The 19,737-nt window shown below is 44.8% G+C and overlaps 1 protein-coding gene across 4 annotated transcripts in view; it reads left to right on the top strand.

Moving 5' to 3' along the window:
- magi1b (membrane associated guanylate kinase, WW and PDZ domain containing 1b) overlaps positions 1 to 12,485 on the top strand; it is a 131,627-nt gene extending 119,142 nt beyond the window's left edge. For 3 of the 4 annotated variants that reach the window (XM_083972026.1, XM_083972024.1, XM_083972023.1), the window contains exons 18-23: positions 390 to 557; positions 3,775 to 3,868; positions 4,026 to 4,116; positions 4,961 to 5,104; positions 7,317 to 7,455; positions 10,369 to 12,485. In XM_083972026.1, coding sequence (XP_083828152.1) covers positions 390 to 557; positions 3,775 to 3,868; positions 4,026 to 4,116; positions 4,961 to 5,104; positions 7,317 to 7,455; positions 10,369 to 11,645 — 1,913 coding nt within the window. In that variant the 3' untranslated portion in view covers positions 11,646 to 12,485. The remainder of the gene's footprint in view (positions 1 to 389; positions 558 to 3,774; positions 3,869 to 4,025; positions 4,117 to 4,960; positions 5,105 to 7,316; positions 7,456 to 10,368) is intronic. The other variant, XM_083972025.1, reaches the window with a different exon arrangement.
- Positions 12,486 to 19,737: the final 7,252 nt, after the last annotated feature.

The raw sequence follows: 19,737 nt of genomic DNA, 5'->3' as shown, positions 1-19,737 counted from the left end.
AGCTCAGTTTCTCCAGTGATTAATTTGAAAAACCAATTTACAGGAAAAGTACTGTGAATTACAGTATGGCAGATTCTCTTATTTCTCCGCAGAGCACATTTAAATTTGCCCCTCGTCTTTGCCAATGCTTGCATTTTGTGCCGCTGTAATTCTGATCAGCTTCTCTTTTGCTTGGCTGGCTGTTGGTGAATTAACCTCAAACCTTCTGATCCTTTCTCTGCTCCTTTTTCCCATCTTCTTTCCTTCTCTCTCTCTTTCTCTGAACACAAACATTCAACACCCCAAACACACACACACACACACACATATTCACACGCACTGAATCATGCATCACATGTCAATGATGACCATAGCTGGCAATGCATGTGTGGCCATGCCCCACAAAATAGGGCGCATCATCGAGGGGAGCCCGGCAGACCGCTGTGGGAAGCTGAAAGTCGGCGACCGCATCCTGGCGGTGAACAGCTGCTCCATCACCAACAAGTCCCATTCCGACATCGTGAACCTCATCAAGGAGGCCGGGAACACCGTCACACTACGCATCATTCCAGGTGACGGTGAGTAGAGAATGATAGGCCATGACTTTGACTTCCAGGGCACTTCTGTTATTATCTGGCGTTTATTCGTCTAATTCCAGTCTCTCGATAAATTGTTGCAAAAAATCGGGGCGCCCTCAAGGGTCCTTGTAAATGCTGCGGCATCCTGCAAACAGGCGCATGCAAACAATATCCCAATCAGCTTTTTAGCCTTCAGCCAAAAAAAAATTCATATTTATTCGAACGATTCATCAAGGCTGTCCCGGGAGGAGCCCAGATTTCACAAGTGGCTTGGCTCTGTCACATTGATGGATGTCAAACAGTGCAATCAGCAACTGTTATTCCTATTATTAAGTCTTCTGGGTGTATTTGGGGAGCAGGACCCTCGGTCGACGGCGTTGCCTTCCTGAGCGCTGCTTATGTATGCCTGTAGTGTTGCATAAAGCTCCCACTTTCTTCACTTGCTTTCAAAGTGACTGAAACACCCCCGCAGTGTTGACAGAAGTGCCTCTGTGAGGATATTTGCGAACTTTTCCATCCTTTGCGTTTCCTGCCTTCAGCATGCCCGCACTTTGAAAACATGCAAGAGTCATTTAGATGTCTGTTCCCTCATGTGTGTATGTGGGCATGTATGTTTGTGTTACGGTGTGTGTGTGTGGGTGACAGAAAGAGATGCTGAACTTCTTAGGCATATGTGGGTGTGTCTTTTCTGACAAAGTGGTTTTAAGTCGAACTCTGTGCCCATCGTATGTTGTGCTGTGCAGCTGAGAGCTCTCACTGCTTTGTGTTGACAGATCACCCTAGCATGCTTCACAAATACTGTTTAATTAAATGTGTGTGCGCGTGTGTGTGTGGAAGGCGATACTCTCCGTCAACCTGCATGCTGCCAGAAATTGTAGCTATTTGTCCGCCGCTCGTTGCTTTCCAGCTCACTTCTCATGGATGAGGAGTGTTTTTTTTGTTTTTTTTTCTGATGAGAACAGTGAGCTTGAATTGCTCTGCCAAGAAGACGCAGAAAGCAAGAGAGAGAAAGAAAGAGAGAGAGAAGGAGAAGGCGTCTGAGAGAAATAACTGGATATGCTTTATCGGAAGGTTCTGGTTTGTGTTTATGTGTATGTGTCAAACAAACAGAAAACTCCCTGACACGCAGACTGAGAGAGAGAGTGACAGGCAGAGATTGTGGCTCGTGTTTCCAAGTTGTGTCTCCGAGTTACTGCTCTTCCTGCCGCTGTTTACACATGGCTGAGCAGGGCTATTTTTGTGCGGATCAATCCTGTCTAAACTTCCCGACGTGAATAAATACCTCCACGAGAGCTTCTTCCAAGGTGGAGGAGACAGGTTCGGCTTCGTTACGTTGAGCTTCACCTCTGCTGTGTGTGGGAACACAGACGGAGGTTTGTACCGTCTGATGCTCGACGCTCCTGCGACGACAACGAAGACAGGCACGGTACTACCTTCTGCTGGTGCGCAGTATTGCATGCACAAGCAGCTAATGCCTTCATCAAAGCTTATGTCTGGAGCCCGCAGACCAAGTACACCTCATTGCTTTCTATTGTGTGAGGGAAGGGAGATAGACGTGCCTGAGGTGATATGATGTGCCATTTTTTAGCACAACCTGGGGTATATTGTGCAGTGCAGCCCTCCCGCTTCTCTTATCTCCTCTCCCTTTCTTTCCCTCTCTGCTCCCTTTTCTTTCTCTCCCTCCTGAATTTCTCATTTTGAATGTACCTGCTCTCCTTCCTAACTCTGTCCATTCAGGGCGTGAGGGCATAGTGCCAGGGCCGGAGACAAATTACAGAAACAGCTCGGTGGCTTTTTTTTTTCGGTGCCCGGCGTGTGAATGTTTTTAAGTAAGAGTGGAAAGAAGAGGCTGTGGGTCGTGAGTGGAACAGAAGGAGAGAGAAACAGGCGCTCATTCGATTAATTTCCAGACAGAAAACAGTTGGAGGAGAGATAAATGGAGTGAGGAAGCAGAATGGAAGGAGTGAGTTATGCAAATCAGCAGATGGAGGGGCGAGTAGGGTTTATGGGGACAAATTCAAGCTGCAAAAGTGAAAAATGAGCAACAGAAAAACGTTTGAGAAAGCAACACAGATGCCCAGAAAATCTTACGTGGGGAATATTTTTCAGCGTAGACCTCCTCCTGTGGGCCCAGGTAAAACATTCATCACTCGCTTGTGTAAACCCAGAACCAGCAGGTTCGACACGAAGCCCGCCCCCCACCCACGCTGCAGTTTGATTGGTCGACTCCGCACCTTCGGGCAATCGAAGAGTTAAAGCCAGGAGGTTGCGAGGGGACCGGTGGAAGCGGAGGAGATGAATAGATGAGAGAAGGGTTAACCGTGAGAGGAATAGGAGAGCAGTGACTGAAGAGGAGAGCAGTGGAGAGTTGTAATCAAATAAAAGATACCTGCAGAAGGCTGGGCGGTGAAGGAGAAGAAAGGTTTCTTCATGTGGTGAGATTAGAGTAGGATTGGTGTGTTTTTGTCCTCAAGGCCCATGGTGACTCATTGATATCACAAAATGACTGAATCAAATATGAAAAAGACAGAAAACCAGGAGCTTTTATGTCCTTAGATGGTGCAAGTGCGTAAGTGTCCTGTTTGACAGTTCACAGGCAGACTGGAGGAGTTTCAGTCCAAAATGAGACATGACTCTCTAGAAAAAGAAACACTCTTTGACAAGTGACTTGACAAAATGACTGACAAATGTAAAACACTGCGTGCGTCTCTGTGGCGAGAGACGTCGGGCGGCCGGCGGCCGGCGGTGCTCCCCACAGGTCAGCTAATGTTTGTGAATGACAGCTGCTGAATCAAGACCAGGGTTCACAATGAAAAATGAAAATGTTCCACGTGTGAAAAATGGATTTAATTCCATCTCACACAGAGCCTTCGAGGACTCCAGAGATGCTTGTATTGGAGTGTGTTTATGCAAATTCAAATGTACTGAATTAGGGACTGTATGGAAAAGGCGAATGTCACTAAAATTTAGCAGTGTAGCAAGACATTTTTGATGTTTGCTTGAGGCAAAAAGGGTCTTGGACAGTGTGAAAAATGTGTTGGACTTGCTGACATGAAATGTAATAATTTTCCAAATCAATTTTTTTGAAATGGTTTTCACTTTTCCTTCTTTCATTTCAGTTATTTTTATATAACCAATTTACTTTCATTCAAGCAGAAGTTTCAAAATTAGCTTAAACTGTGTTGGCTGACATCTTTCTTCCCTCCGTCCTCCTCAGAGTCATCAAATGCATCTTTGTTGACCAACGCAGAGAAGATTGCCACTATAACTACCACTCACACACCTCAACAACAGGCTGCACCTGAAGCCAGGTGAGGAGCACACTGGGAAACCGAGTACTTGTGAACATGTAGAATGGAGAGTTTTAAAGGAAAAGTGTTGAAATTGTGCTAATTACATCGCTTAAACGCATTTAATGAGTTCAGTTTCCGTGAACCTATCTTCACTTATCCTTCTGTTCTGTCTCAGGACCAACACCAAACCAAAACAGGAGTCGTCGTTTGAATTCAAACCCCCACAAGGCCCCCCTCCCCAGCCCCCAACACAAGTCTCAGCTCAGGTAAGTGGGACATTCCAGTCATTCATCCTCCTGTCACCTCATTCACACATCCATCCACTTCACGTCTCCATCAAACATCCCAGCAATCTGCACTCCATCCTGTCAACTTCCTGCCCATATCTTTTTTACACATCCATCCAGCTGCTCCTAGCTCCCAGCACAAACCCATTTATCCTCTGTCCCACCATGCATCAACTACTCCACCCACCCGCCTACCCAAGGACAAACAAGGTGGCTCTTTATTTATTTATTTGTGTCTCTTTACGTCTACCTGCCGGCGTTATCGGAGCCTGTGCATTAAGGAAAGCCTGTTTGCTTTCAGAGTAACCCCTCAGTCCACTGTGTTCACTGCTGAATTAATCTGCCCGGTGTGGAGATTGCTCTCACAGATAGCATTGATCCTTCAGCAGAGGAGATTAGGAGGGCGTGAAGACAGGAGCTACTGTGGCTGTCTGCCTGTCCTTGTGGTGCCCGGCCCCCCTCTCTCCCCCCCCCCCCCCCCCCCCCCCTGTCCTGTCTCTCTGCCTGTGCCCTCTCTCTTTGTCCACCTACAGCCCAAGGCATCAATAATTCAGCATCCTTACACCCAAGCATATGCATGCACACTCACACACACACACACACACACACACAGAATCTGGCACAACTATTAAAGGTGTGACTTTTCTGAAGGTGGCATTTGTCCCGTTCTCCTGAAATAGGAGTCCACTTCAAAGGACACATGTTTCTAATCTGAATCGCAAAAGTGACCTTGATGCAATTGTGTCTTTCTCCCTCCATCTCTCTCTGCTTGTGTGTGTGTGTGTCTGTCTGCGTGTGTGTGTGGGTGTGTGGTCTCCATCAGGATGCCGAGTTCTACTCAGTGGACCTGGAGCGAGACAACAAAGGCTTTGGCTTCAGTCTGCGGGGAGGCAGAGAATACAACATGGACCTGTACGTGCTGAGGCTAGCTGAGGACGGAGCCGCCGTCCGCAACGGGAAGATGAGGGTACGGACACAAAATATCACCACTCATTCAACAGCAAAATATGTTAAACATGTAGATGATGCCACAGCCACTGACACATTACAAGAGTTTGACTGTTAAAGGACCACTTCACTGTTTTTGTTTCGTCTTAGGAACTTCTACTCAGCCTGCAATGTCATCAGGGTTAACTTGGCATTAGTTTGAAGCCTGATTTACAAACTGGGAAATGTAGGGTTTCCTCCTACAGAGGATCTCGGCTTCATCTGCTTTGATTGATTTTATTCTCCAAATGTCCCCCAAGTTTGTAGAAGGGTGCTGCTAAAGTGCTTTAGTGCCACTTTAATATTGTATTGAATTGAAATGTAATTCTTGAGTCCCTTGAAAATGAGATCTACGTCTCAATGGGAATTACTTTATTAAATAACCATTATGTGCCGCTGTGATAGCAATAATCACTCTCTAACTGAAATAAATCCAGAGGAATTACATTAAAGCAATATTTAAATGTATTCTTTGGAGCCACTCAGAGGGTCCCCGGTGTCTCTGGTCCATTAGGACTGTTCAGCTTATTGTAACACATTAGTAATGGACAGGTACAGATCAGCTGTCTATCTTGTTCTACTCTTCATTGGTCTTTTAGGCTTTCGTCTCACCAGTAGCTTTGAATCCTGCCATGTAAACTTCTCATTGAGGAGCTGCACTTGTTAATCCTCACTCTAAATGTTAGCAAATGGCAAAGAGAGGGCAGTCAGTGAGTTCTAATAGGGCTTCACGGTGTGAGAGACATTTGCTTGACATTTCACAAGCTAAGAAAAGCAGCCTTGTTTTCAGCTTTGTGAGGACACTCAGCAGTTTTCAGAAAATCCAGTTGGTTTTAAATGATTTACTTGAGATTAAGAAGTGACTCAGTTTCAGTTTCTCTGAGAAACCATTCAAATTTGAGATGTGGTTTTCCACAGATCGTGCTGCCCATGTACGAATATGTCTCATAAAACATCTTGTGAGTGATTATTGTGTAGATATAGTAAGTGTTAGTGTTGTTGGGATGGCGATAAGATGATGTTTTCCTTTCAGATGCAGTCTAAGTCAGTTAACTGTCCTGATTAACTGCGGTGGTGATGATAATGCCTCTTAGACTGAACATCCATCAGAATAATATTACCTATCAATATAATTGTCTGTGCATAATGCACCTCCCAATTAGAGAATGCCATGCTTGACTGAATATAAACATGGTAGCCTCCAGGCTTGGCCACTGTTTGAGTGCAGTGTCAAAACACAAGATGCACAAACATTGCAAAGTCATGGGGTATGCACACTGACTCATTATGCCAGTTTTAATGAATTAATCTTCATCTCTGCATTCATAATTGAAGTTCATACACTCCGCAGAAGTTGTCAGGAAACTGTTATATTTAACCTTTTATTTTGATAAATTGCGTAAACCAGCCGCTCTTCCCCTGGGCTGCTTGACTGAATACACAATGCAGGGTTAATTGATTCTCCCTTATGTGTGTATGCAATGCATGTGAGACATATGCAGAAAGCCTGCTGGCAGATACAGTATACATGTGAGCTGTAAGGCAGTTAATCTGCTGCAGTTAGGAAGCGTGTGGGCGTTCATGGAATAGCACATTTGTACGTGCATATATATGAATACATACGTTTGTGTTTGTGCACCTTATTAGCAGAGATATTATTAGAAGCAGCTCTGTGAGGCAGAGAGAGAGAGATGTCAGTGAGAGAGCCATACTCTGCTGGAGGAATTCCCTCGGTGGAAGCAGCACTGACAGATAACTTGAGGCGTGGAGGCAAAGGATCGGGAAGCAAGGAGAGTTATTTTGTGGGTCCTGTTTCCCTCCGCCCTCTCATTTCCTTCTTTCGGTGTTACAGTTGCTGCATTTCAACAGTCTGGCCTCTCCAGAAACTGTTGATTAAGTGGAAAATGTTACCAATGTGCATTTTATCTATTGGAATATTTGATATGTAACTTCTCCTCAATCTGTCCTCCCTTCCCTCTCCCTCCTCTGTCATCTTGTCCCTTTGTACCTCTGTGCCTCATCTTTCCTCTTGTGTACTTTCTTTCCCACTGTCACTTGTTTCTCTCGCTGTCTCTTCCTTCTCCCTCTGATTTACCTCATCTGGCTTCACCTGTCACTCTGACTTCCTTCTTCTGTCTCCCACTTTTTTTTTTTCCTTCCTTGCCCTTTTCCTTCCCTCTACCAATTCTTAGGTCGGGGATGAAATCTTGGAGATCAACGGCGAGAGCACCAAGGGCATGAAGCACGCGCGAGCAATCGAGCTCATCAAGAGCGGAGGCCGGCGTGTCCATCTGGTGCTCAAGAGGGGTGACGGCTCGGTGCCTGAATATGGTGGGTCAATCTACGAAAATATCCCCTTCTCCCCCATCTTCACACCCTGAGCGAGGGGGACGCCCAGTGGACGGTGGTGGGTCGAAGGGGAAAGAGGGAAAGGAACTAAAATTACCCTCCCAGGACCCTTCACTCACCCCTGGGACAAACCCACCAGGGTAGACGGGTGTGGTTGGTGGTGGTGGGTCTCTTTCCGGTGGAGGTCACACCTGGGCTTTGGGATTTTGGGGGGGTGCGGGGGCAGGGGTTGGAGGATGCTCCTGTGGGTGCTGTTGCCCTCTCTCCTGCTGTCACCTGCTCTCAGTTTCCATGTCATCCCGCTGTCACTTTTCACCTTCTGGCCACTGAGCAAAAGCACTCTGCTGGGACTTAACAGAAAGGTGGTGGGTCTGATTTCAGTGCTACATGAAAATAGAAACTGTTTACAGAGTTTGAATGAGGTTAGTGGAAAAAAATCAGTGTTTCTCGTGGGTAAGAAGTAATATTGAATGGGCTCCAATTCCTCATTAAACACTAGTTTAGCGTTGAGGGGAGGAGAAATTTTTGATCCATTGCATCCCATGATAAAATGGGACATCTCACAGCTTTGGTTAGGACGTGACACAAACATATTTATGATATTTATTGAAGGTGAATGTAAGCTACTGAACACTTAAGGGTTTTACGTGAGACCTGTATTGAGAAGAAAAAGGCAGTCTGATGCTTTTTTTTTTTGCCATTTCAAAGACAAAATCTCACTATACTGTGCTTGACATTATTCACTAATCCATGGGTTTTATTTTCACCCACTGTTAATGTCATTGAAAAGCTGTGACAATAGGAACTCTCCAATGCCCATTCAAAAAGAAAAAAAAAGAGCCGCTCCAATTATATAGACGTTTTGTACAGTGATGAAAAGAATAGAGGCATTTTTACAAGTATTTTTGTTCTGTGTACAGAGCCATGAAACGAAGCCACATATTAATGGATAAAAGTCTATTGCTGCATGAACTTGTCAAAAGTGTAAATTGGATTTTTTTTCCTTCTATTGTCTATTTTCCATAATATTTATGGAACATCTGTTTTTTTTGTTTTTTATCGTATTGACCAGTTTTGATTGATAGTCACAAGTCATCATTAATGTTTTTTTTTCTTTTTGTACTTTTTTTGAGTGGAGATGCATTTGCCTGTCTTGAAAAGTTCATCAATGTAATTTTTTCTTTGGGCTAAGAATGTGCTGTCTTTACCTGCACCGATGCCACATCATGTGAACTTGTATATTTTTGGATCATTGTTTGTACTTTTTAGTTGGCACAACCTTTTGACAGTCTTGCCAGTATTTCTTTTGATTTCTGTCAGCAATGTAAAACTGCTTCATATGCTGTTGTTGTGGGTGTGCGAGTCTCACTGTCTTTTATTTTTTGGGTTCGGGTTTCTGCTGCTTCTGTGTCCACATCTTTAGGTGTGTGAGTGTGTGGTGGAGGGGCGGGGGTTGGTTTTGCGTGCGTAAGTGTGTGTCTGTGCGCTTGTTTCCAGGGCTTTTCTCTGTAACTGATGGTTTCCACTGAAGGGTTTGGGCAATTTCCTGGACTGTCTCCTTATTCTGAATGATTCAATGATCAAATAAACACTTTTTTTTTCATTGAAAAATCAACACAATAATTCTCCTTTTCTTCCTTCAAGTTGGTTCCAAGCGTTCTAAACTACTGTGCTTTTCTCTTTTTTTCTTTTTTTGTGTATCTTCTCCTCTTCCCGTATTGTGCTGGGCTCTTGTCTTCCTTCAGGGATGGTCGCTCCCCATCTCACTGCATGTATGAGAAATGACAAGATGGGGGAGGCCTCTGTCCTCCAAAATCAGACCACGGTTTGTAACTGTCCTCCCCTGTCGTCTGGCTCTCGTTCTCTTAACTCTCTCGCCCTGTCCGTCTCTCTCCATCCTGATGTGTGTGTGGTGTGGCCTTAAATCACCTGTGCCCGTGCTCTACTCCATGCATACAAATCCATTCACCCTCGAAATGCATTGCCAATGTCGCCGCTGCCGTGACCGTTGTTATGGATTCTTCATGCATAGTCTATGTCTGCGCCAGTTGCTGCGTCTGGGCAACAGGTCCCAAGGTGAAATCCACAGTATTAGATTGTTCCAGCCAACTGGTTCAGACATCTACGCTACTTTTAGATTGTGAGAGAAGATCATTTTTCCTACTGCAGTTTCCCTAAAAATATAGGCACCGAGCTGGGATAAGGTTTAAGGTTAGGGATCTCCAAACAGACATAGTATTGTGGCTGAATATGTTGAGTGAAGGTATCAAATCCCTTAAGGAAAGCAGGTAGAGTGAATGTAAAATCATGAAGGAGATTTGATTCGTCCGCTTCTTAGTAAAGTAGGTACAACCTGAACTGCAATGTTGCTGCCATAAGGCAAAGGTTTTTGCATCTCATTGTGAGCATTTTATTTGCTTTAAACATTTTCAAAGTGTCTAAGGCATCATGACAGCGCATGAAAGAGCATGGCTAATCAGTACAATCAAGCAACATCACCAACATGAAGCACGTTGGCACTGACTGTAACCAGCCTCCAGACCGGCGGCGTCCCACTCTGCTTCAAAGAGGCCACCCCAAGTAGAACTGGGAGCAGGTTTGTTGTCGGTAACAAGTCTCTTCAAGTAATGGCTGCTTCACAAATGTGTCTCTTCCTTTTTTTATTCTCATGTGTAAGCCACACAAATGCTTTTTACCATTGGCTGTTGCTGTGCCATCTAACAACAAGCCATCTCTGCTGGCTTTAACATCAGAATGGCTTCCATTGGAAATGTTCTCAGCTTCATGTCTGAGTGGTTCAGCATGGTTAATGTGGAAAACAGATAGGATCTCTCAGAGTGTGACATGTTTGTTTGATCCCACTGCCCTTCGTCTGTATGTCACATTGTGTTGCAGACGGCAGCCCCAACGACAGCAGCAGCACAGCCAACCCAACCTCAGGGTTACAAAACGCTGCGGAAGTGAGCACCATGCCCCCAACCAACGCACCATCGGAGTCAAGCTACCCACCAGAAACCCACCAACCATCCCGGAGCAAGAAGCAGCAGCCGAGCCACAACTCCACGGGCGCCGGCAAAAAACACCATTCCAACCACCGCCACCGCTCCCCTCACAAGAAAACCAGCACCGGAAAACACAAGGGGAAGAAGTCCACGGGGGGGAAGCCGTTCGGGAAGAAGAAAGACGACAAGGGAAGCGACGGCCACCGCCACCACTCCAGCGGACACCACCGGAGCCGCCACCGCTCCCCGGACAAGAAGCAGGGCAGGTCGCGCAGCGCCGAGAACACCCTGGACAGTCGACACCACGGGGGACACCGTCACGGCCGCTCCCCCGACAGACACCACGGTCATCACCGCCACCGCTCTCCTCACCGCTCCCCACGCCGCTCCTCCCCTCACCGCTCGCCTCGCCGCACCAGGTCCCCCCACCGCTCCCCCCACCACCACCACCACCACTCTCCCAGACGCCACGCCCACTCCTCTGACCCCTACCGCAGGTACGGCTCCCCGGGGAGACAGGGCCGCAGCAACGACAAGCCCAACGGGGCCGAGGCCCTGTTGAAGGAGCCACCCAAGTCTCCTGAGCCCAGCTTCCCTCTGGAGGACAGCATCCTCCGCGAGCCCCCGGCGCTGGACCGGCTGAACAGGGAGGCCACGCTGCCACCGATGCCCAGGGAGGAGCGCCCGTACGGGGAGGACAGCCTGCTGTTGAGAGCCTCCTCCATGGAGAGGGCCTACAGGGGGGACAGTCTGCTGAAGGACAGCCTGCTGAGGGACGTGGCCTCCCGGGGCCAGAGAGACGCCTACAGAGACATGACCCTGCCCAGGGTGCGCACCCCCGAGTCCGATTCAGCCTACAAGAGGTACAGCTCGCTGCTGAGGGGGCGGTCGACGGAGAGGATGGAGCAGGGTGGGCGCTACGCCAGCCGAGACAGTTCCCCCGAGCCCTCGCACTACCGAGCCCGCAGCCTGGGACGAGACATCTCCCCGATCAGGAGCTTCAGAAGAGACGACTCGGAGGACGAAGAGGACGATGACAATTTCGTCGCGGCCAAGGTGAGAGAGTACTACAGCACGCTCAAGAGCAACAGCAGCCAGCCGCCCAAGCCCACGCTCCCTGAGCCCAAGATGAAGACCTACAAGGAGAACCCCAAAGACCTGAGCATCTGATTGGACAGCTGTCAGCCAATCACAGCAACCACCCACAGAACACCTCAAGTACTCACTCCCATCACCACTTGATTCTACAGAAATGCACCCAGCTGTATACACACACACACACACACACACAAACTTACACACACACACACACACACACTAACACACATCATGTAACAATGTTGAGTTACTAACAAGACAGTGATTCCAAAATGACTTTTGAAAGCTGTTTTTTTTTTCTTTCTTTCTTTTTTATTGTACGTTTTATTTTCATTTTTGTTTTCTTGTTTTTTGTTAAGCATTCAACATTTACAGTAACTCAGAACTTTTCCAGAAAATGTAAAACCATAAAAAACAATGATGTGCCTAACAGTTCCATTAATGAGCGACATTTTGTTTTTGATTTGATATGTGCCAGGCACTTTGTGCCGCACTGTCAGATGATGAAATGTATGTACTTTTCCACAAGGATCCCATGGAAGTACGGCGCACCTGGATCACTGTAACCGGTGCTCACAATGATGCTGTGCATGTCTTTACCGGTTTCAATGTCTCTTTCTCTCTCTGACTCTCTCTCTCTCTCTTTCTCACTCTCCCTCTTCCATTCTCTCTCTCTCTCACTCATACTATCTCTCTCTTTCTCTCTCTCTCTCTCTCTCTCTCTCTCTCTCTCTCTCTCTCTCTCTCTCTCTCCCCAGTGCCACTGTTTTTTAGACATTTGACCAGACTATAGCACAAGCCTGCATTTGTTTGTATATTTTTGACAGTTTGCAGTATGTGTACATTCAGAGGTGATCATTTTAAATGAATGAAGGGGAAATTAAAAGTTAAACTATGATGATGATGATGATGATGATGATGTTAAAATAAAATAATATATTCAACAAATGAACAAATATGTGTGTGTATTTTTTTTATTTTTTGTCTGGTATATCTGGTTGGCACAACAGAGGCTCATTCAAATTTCCCTAGAGTTAAATGTGGTGTCATGAGAAGAAAGATATTGGGTGGCAGGTAGAGAGCGTGTCCTAAAAACTCTGCTGGGTACTGAGCTCTCATTTGGACAAACAAAAGACAAAAGACCGAGGAGGCTGACATTGTTATCGCAGGCCTCCCAAAAGTGCGTGTGTGGAGGTAAAGCCTTTGAAGAAAAGTAAAGCAAAGAGCTTCCATCCTTTTCAAAACATCAAAGCCTGGATAGGACAGTCTTAAAAATTGTTCCTGCTCTACTCCTCTCACTGCTTACTTTGATTTGTGTTTCATCTATGCCCCTTTTTTTTCTTGTTGTCCTCTACACTCCTTCCATTCCCCATCTTATTCCTCCTCCTGTATCCTCTCTGCTCTCCTAGCTGAGAGATTTTTAGTTTGACAGAGAACAGACAGCAGGGAAGCTGTGTCCCTATTTCTGGGCAGTGACAGCGGTAGGTGGGTGATGACGCTGGGGAAGGCTGTGTGGTTGAGGTTTTTTTTTTTTTTATTCCACTTGCGAATGGAGGCGATGGAGGAGAAGATGAGAGAAAAACAGCAGAGAACAGAGTGGTCATTCCTGGTGACCTGTGAACGCCTGCAGGGATTTTATACTGCAGAAAAATGAAACATTTTGTCTTGCTGTTGCCTGATGCTGATGTTCAGAGAGATGAGGCGCAGCATGAGATGTTGCTGAATTCACTCCGGGAAAACTGCATTTTTATCTCTTTTTACTCCTTTTTTCCATAACATTTACTTACAGTATGTCTGTCTCAATATACTGGCACTTATACAACCAAAGTAGGCATGTGAGCTTACAGCTATGTCTGTTCAGCTTACACTGACAGTATCTTTCTCACAGTCTCCCTTAAACACCGGATGCATGCATGTCCTCTTAAATGCAAAGAACTGTGAAGAGTTCCTGTGCTTACATTAAGTTTCGTCTTGTTGCTGCAGAACATGCCAAGGTACTTAATACCATATGTTCAAAAGTGTGCATTCAAGATTACCCTGTGGACACAATCTGTGCAGCTCATAAGAGGAAATAAGAAGCAGAGATGAAGCATCACGATCAAACAGTAACATATCAGAGCTTTTTTTTTTTTTGGCCCACTTTCGCTGCAATTCAAAAGGGCCTCAATGCATTACACTGCTTTTGATGCAATGATCTGAAAGTGTTTTTACGCAGCTACATTTATGAAACTGGCTCCCTGTTAGTACAAGGAGAGTGCACTTTCTCAGGTGCACTCATATAGTATATATCAGTATATATGTTACTATCATTTCAGTTTTACAAAAGTACTGTTTTATTATGGGTCTTAGCCACGGCAGTCTACAAAGAGACATGGAGGAGATATTTGTATCCTGCAAACCCCTTTCCTTTCTCTCCTCTCTCAGTGAAGGGGAAGCTGCACCTAAATAATGGATGTAATCCACTTTCCAGCACCGAAAACACTCTCCTCCCCTCTCTTTAAATCTCTCTCCCCCTCTTTATCAGGACATACTACACTCCGTCTCATCATCAAATGCAGGAACAGAGCTTCATGTTTTATTGCTAGTGCGACCCCAGAAATGATTAACAACCCATATCTGGTGACAATTTATCATGTCAGTGCCAGGCAGGCGAGAGAGGCGGTAATGAAATCTCCAATAACAACATGACTAGAGCGCAGCCCGACGACAGCCCTGCTGGGTCAAGCCTCCATTCTCCCACTAGCTCAGCTCCAGGTACTCTCGCTGCGACCTTGGAGACCTCCTGCTCCCTTATTGCCATGGAAACACCAAAGCAAGGGGCTCTTTCCTCAAGCTGACTGGAGCAGACAAGAGTTGGAGATGCGCAAACAAGGCTCAGGGAGAAAAGTAAATGAAAAGAAAACAAGCGCGCTGGGTTATTTTTAGCTGTGTGCTCAGGATTTTGAGATACTTTCGTTCAAGAGAAGAAAAAAGTTTTTAATTTTCAAGTTACTTTTCTCACAGAAGACTCAGCATCCTATATAACAAGCCTGTTGTGGCTCCCACTGCTGTCATGTTATAGACATCTATGCTGCTGCTGTCATGTAGTGGTTGATCTTTATACAGTAGTAATACTGAATCTGTCTCGTGCTCGGCTATGCATGGAAATCTGCCATCCCGGGGAGGAGGGGGGTGAAGAGGAGCAATATGCTGTTGTTCAAATGGCATTTTCATGCAGTGTGTTTTCTTATGGTAACAATAGCAGGAACCTAATCAATAGGATATGGTGTATGTAAATCTTAACACTTGAGGCTATTGTGGTGGATGGCTTTGTTAAGCAGATTAATGGCTCCAGCCACTCTCAGTTGTCACACTAATCAATCAGCAGCTGCTGGAAAGAAATCCACAGGCACAGTGTCTAATAAGCTTAGTTATTTTTAATTAAACTGTGTCTTTCTTTCAGTTCTTGAAGCATCCAGATTTTTTTCATCCCTGTGCTAATTTGATAAAACTTTGGCAAGCCTCTTAAAACTCCCAAAAGAACTTAAGACTTGTAGCCTTAACTGCTGGTAGATTTGTGCTTGTTTTACACTTCCTAAGTAGACATTGGGGGTTTTGCGGCCCATTCATTAGTTTTTTTTAAACAGGTATTTACACACAGTTTGTAGCCAATCAGCAAGTGTTAGAGGGAACAGCCTACCTGATGAAGGTCATGGATGTCAACATCATTGCAAACATCACATCATGTAGCTACAGTACTGCGTCTATGCACAGCTACTAACATGGTTGTCACATTGTGGTTGTGTCATATCAATGTTGTGGGGAAAAATAATACACACACTTTATAGTTCCACTCAGTTGGTTTAGCATTTTTTGCAAATAGCATGTATCGTCATTGTTTGAGTCTAGTAAGCATCATGTGATGGAAAGATAGCAGCTACTGTTCCCCCACTGGAGGCCAAAAGAAGAGCGACTGCGGGACTTACATTCATAGACGGCCTGGGAAACAACTCTAGATGAATGCTAATATTACACTTTGCCCCCTGGATATATAAATAGGTTCTTTTTTTGCTGACGGTGGCCACATCAGTGTTTCATCTTTAGTGCTTGTTGTTGCCTTTTCCACTGCAAGCATTCTGGCTTGTCACACTTGGAGATGCCCATGTGTTGCTAATTAATGGTGGCTCTGTTCTGTTCAAATGTCCACACAGGCCATAACAGCACATCATCACGCACAGGAGCCTGGAACTGTAAGTGCAAAATGGAATGTAGCCAACATTATTTTGATTATTTACAGCTGTGACATGTCAAAATGTCTTCTTTGAAAACAAGCCTGTTCATTTGACCTTGAACTCTGATATCTGGGCATGTGTCAGAAGCAAGTTCCCTCTCAGTAGCAGTTTAGTAAGCAAAAGACGACTTGTGGCTCGATCTGTTCCACAGGTGGGAGGGTTTATATACACTGAACTTCTGCCTGCCCCAGAGGTATCACTCTTGGCTCTCCCCTTCGTCTGAAATGTAAGCATGTCTAACAGGTAGGGAAGCAAATCCTCCGCCTGTGCTGCATGTGGAGTTTCGGATTCAGAAAGTGTCTTTCCTCTCATCAGGTCTGTGTCTGACAACTAAATCCCTCATCCTCTATCATGCATATGGTCCTCTTGATCACAGGCAAATTGTACACCTCCTGGTAGGAATGACTGTGTTTTAAGAGTGACTCATCCGCTCTTAGAAAAGAAATGGCCCTCTGAAAGCTGTGTCAGACTGAGCCAATAAAATAGTTATACTGTCATAAGAAATGCATGTAGAAATGTCGGCTTTGCCTGTTGCACTGTTGAATGATTCATTTTGAATTATGTGTGAGGCCATTCGGTCACGGTTATTTCAAGAAGAAAATACTGTACAGACCCTCTGAACAGCTTTTTTCCCCCCATTCTTCACGATATGTTAATAATTGCAGTCAACAAAAAGCCGTAGAAACTAATTTCAGTACCCTTGTTGAGTCTTCATTCAATCAGAACGGTTCTCTTTTTCATTTGTTATTTAATAAGGAATACTTGTTGGGCCGTGATCCCCGCTGGGTGGCTGCTGCCTCTGTGTGCACAGCAGTAGACAGTGGAAGAAGGATTTAATGGACAAGAGGGTGATGAAAAATGTAGAGCGCAACAATTTCTCGTGTAGCAGTGAACACCACAGGATCCCTGCATGCCTGCAGGAATGTGGCAAGACCAACTGATGAGAGGCGGCACAGAGCAGGAGAATGCTACAGTCTAAGTGATGGGTACCCCTGCAATGCCATCATTCTCCCCAAAATGGACATCACCCATGTCCATACACACTAGGGGTCAGAGACCCTCTGCATTGCTGCCAGGATGTCCAAGAACAAAGCACCTGTGGTGAAACCTCCCAAGTCCATGAATAGATTATATCCTCCTGGTTCAGCAGAATGTAGTTCTGCAGCATACAGAGCTTCTTCTTCTGAACAGAGATCTAAAGAGTGAGCAAATGAGAAGGAAAACAAACTACAATGAGGGAGAACATGAATGCAGCCAGAAGAGAAAAAGCACAATCCTCAGCTAAGTATTGCTGTGGTTGCTTGCCGGGGCTCCACTCGATGCCAGTCGATGGCAAGTTTTAAAAAGGGATTTAAAGGTCAGGTCCGTCTGTGTCGTCCATGCATGCCCACATAGTGATAATCTGTTACCTGTGTCAAGTAGTACTGCTCTGCACCTGTCCGTCAGGTTCGTGCCCTCTCCCAATGGTTCCCTTTCTTATCATCTGTGTATGCAGCGATGGCTATCTGTGTAATCGGTGTGTCTGTGTTGTCATAAAACTCAAGGAGGAAATCAGTCGTGTGTTGAGCAGAGAGGTCTTCAGGCAAACATGCTTCAAAGCCCTTTCAAGCATCATTTCTTTTTTTAGATTTGACAATGTCAGGTTAAATATTGATGCTCTGAAGTCGCTTCAAAGGAGTCGAGGTGGGAGGGAGGAGAGTGTTACTTTGGCAACATACAAAAGGAGATGTTCTTAACTGGGTGAGTAATTTAGAAAAGAGTGGAAAAAGACATTAGATAATGCACGTAACCAATCATCATTTTACCACATCAAGGCCTGGACTGTTATACTCTAACAGAAATATTACAAAGGAAATCATAGCCAACTAATGCTTTTAAATTTGATCTATTACTTTTAAGAGTTACATAACCGCAATAGGTTGTGGTGCTTGCATATTAGCTCTTGTATAGTTTAAATGATGTGGACTGAATGCACAAGTACAAGCAGAGAAGTTTCTTCTTAAAAACATATTGCATAAGGCTGCGTCTCAAGGTCAAAAAATGATTGAGCACTTGAGTAGTCAGACAAAACCTGATGAGTATTGGACGGCTCGTACACAAATAACCTCAATAAAATCCCTCCGACCCATGACGCAACCTGTATATTTATTTGGGCCTATTAAAAAACAAAGGAGTTCCAATTGGAGATTCAATATGTTACGTAATGTGTCAAATATTTATTCACAAATTATTGAAATTAACACATTCCATGTATGTGCATGTAATATAGTTTGTTTTGAGGAACATTATCTCAGCTTTGACCCCAGGAAGAATAGTCCTTACCAAGGTGAGGACTAATGGGAATCCATAATAAAAACTAAACTAAACTAAACTTTGCAGACCTGAAATTCTCCAACTTTTCCTTTGCTGTTTCTGATTCAGTTGTTGAAGAATCACCTTAATGGAGCCAGCATCTCTGGTGCACAGCGGTAATGTGATGGCTAAAACTGTGGCAGGAAAAGTGCCTTTGGCTCACAGGTGTTTGAGCAGTGGATGGTGGTTGTAAACAGGAGTAAGCACTGCAGTGGACAGCTGCTGCTGCTGCTGCAGGCTGCGAGAAGATGTAGCAAAATATGTGATCCACTGGTTCTGATGGATGCTGGCCTGTGGTAACAGCCACTGGGTGTCTGGTGATGTGATGGTGGTAAAGAAGCCACCTTCTTGATTTACTGGCCTTTCAGTAAAAGAGCACTGTGTGGACTGATGCTTCTGTAATTGGTCCCTTGACTGAAAGAGTGACTCTGATTGGCCAAAGAAGTAAAGACAGTAAAAAAAAAAAAAAAAAAAAAAGCCCTCCAGTTTGATCTGGCTGATGCAGAGGACTCAGCTGGAAGGTTCATCATTGTCACCCTGAGTGGGTGAGTGTTCGTTCTCTTTTTTAATGATGAAGGGGCAGAGGAGGGGAGGTTTGATCCTTAACTCACAGAATTCTTGTGCCACAATTCAAAGACAGAGCAGGAGAAGAGGAGCCGGTCTGGGGAGGGCACCAGCCGAAGACAGAAAGCTGTGAAGATTTTGAAACCGCTGTACAGAGTCTATTAGGCAAGACACTTCATTAAATTACATTATTCTGTTAAATTCAAATTATAGTCTGACTGGGACAGCCTGGCAAGTTGAATACATACATACAAAATGTACTGACTAATGTCAGGTGAAAAGTAAAACGCTGATGACTTAATACAGGTTATGACAAGGACCCTTTTAATTCCAGCAATCAGAACTTGACTGATTAGCAGAATAAATTAGATACTAGATTAATTATATTCACAATTGTCATCAGTACTGTACTGACTATGTGTAAATGTTAACATCTTGCGTTGTTGTCATTTAAACTTCAGTGAAATGTTGTCAGTGTTGTTGTTACTGGATGAGCTGCTGAGAGAAACAAGTAACATCCTCACCACTTCTTCATTACAGTATTTCGGTCCTCCCTGAAATCAGTTGCATAATGTAAATTCAATTAGTATGTTACTGTACATGGCTGAAAGATTAAATTAGTGCTTCATTTAATTAGGATGTTTCCTCACAAAATTTTCTAAAAGCCAAATGAATTTTCGCCATGTTTCATCTCCTAGTTGTCATGAGAAACCTCTGAAAACAGCTGTATAATTAGCTTTGCCAGTCTGAGAAATAACCCTGGTAATGCCACAAGGTTTATTTGGTTGGTTGGTGTTTGAAGACTTCAGAGTTGGGATGGAAAACCTTTGTTTAAAAAAACTGCAATGTAAAATGTTTGAGGGTTGTGAACATCTATTTGGCAAGGAGGGTTGAGAACTGCTTTTGGTGAAATTATGCTGCATTATGGTGAAAGGTCAAATGACCAGCATTTACTGTTTGTCTGCATATAGAGGTGT

The sequence above is a fragment of the Trachurus trachurus genome (assembly GCF_905171665.1).
Source record: "Trachurus trachurus genome assembly, chromosome: 5".
Lineage (NCBI taxonomy): Eukaryota > Metazoa > Chordata > Actinopteri > Carangiformes > Carangidae > Trachurus > Trachurus trachurus.
This window is presented reverse-complemented; position numbering and strand designations above follow the sequence as displayed.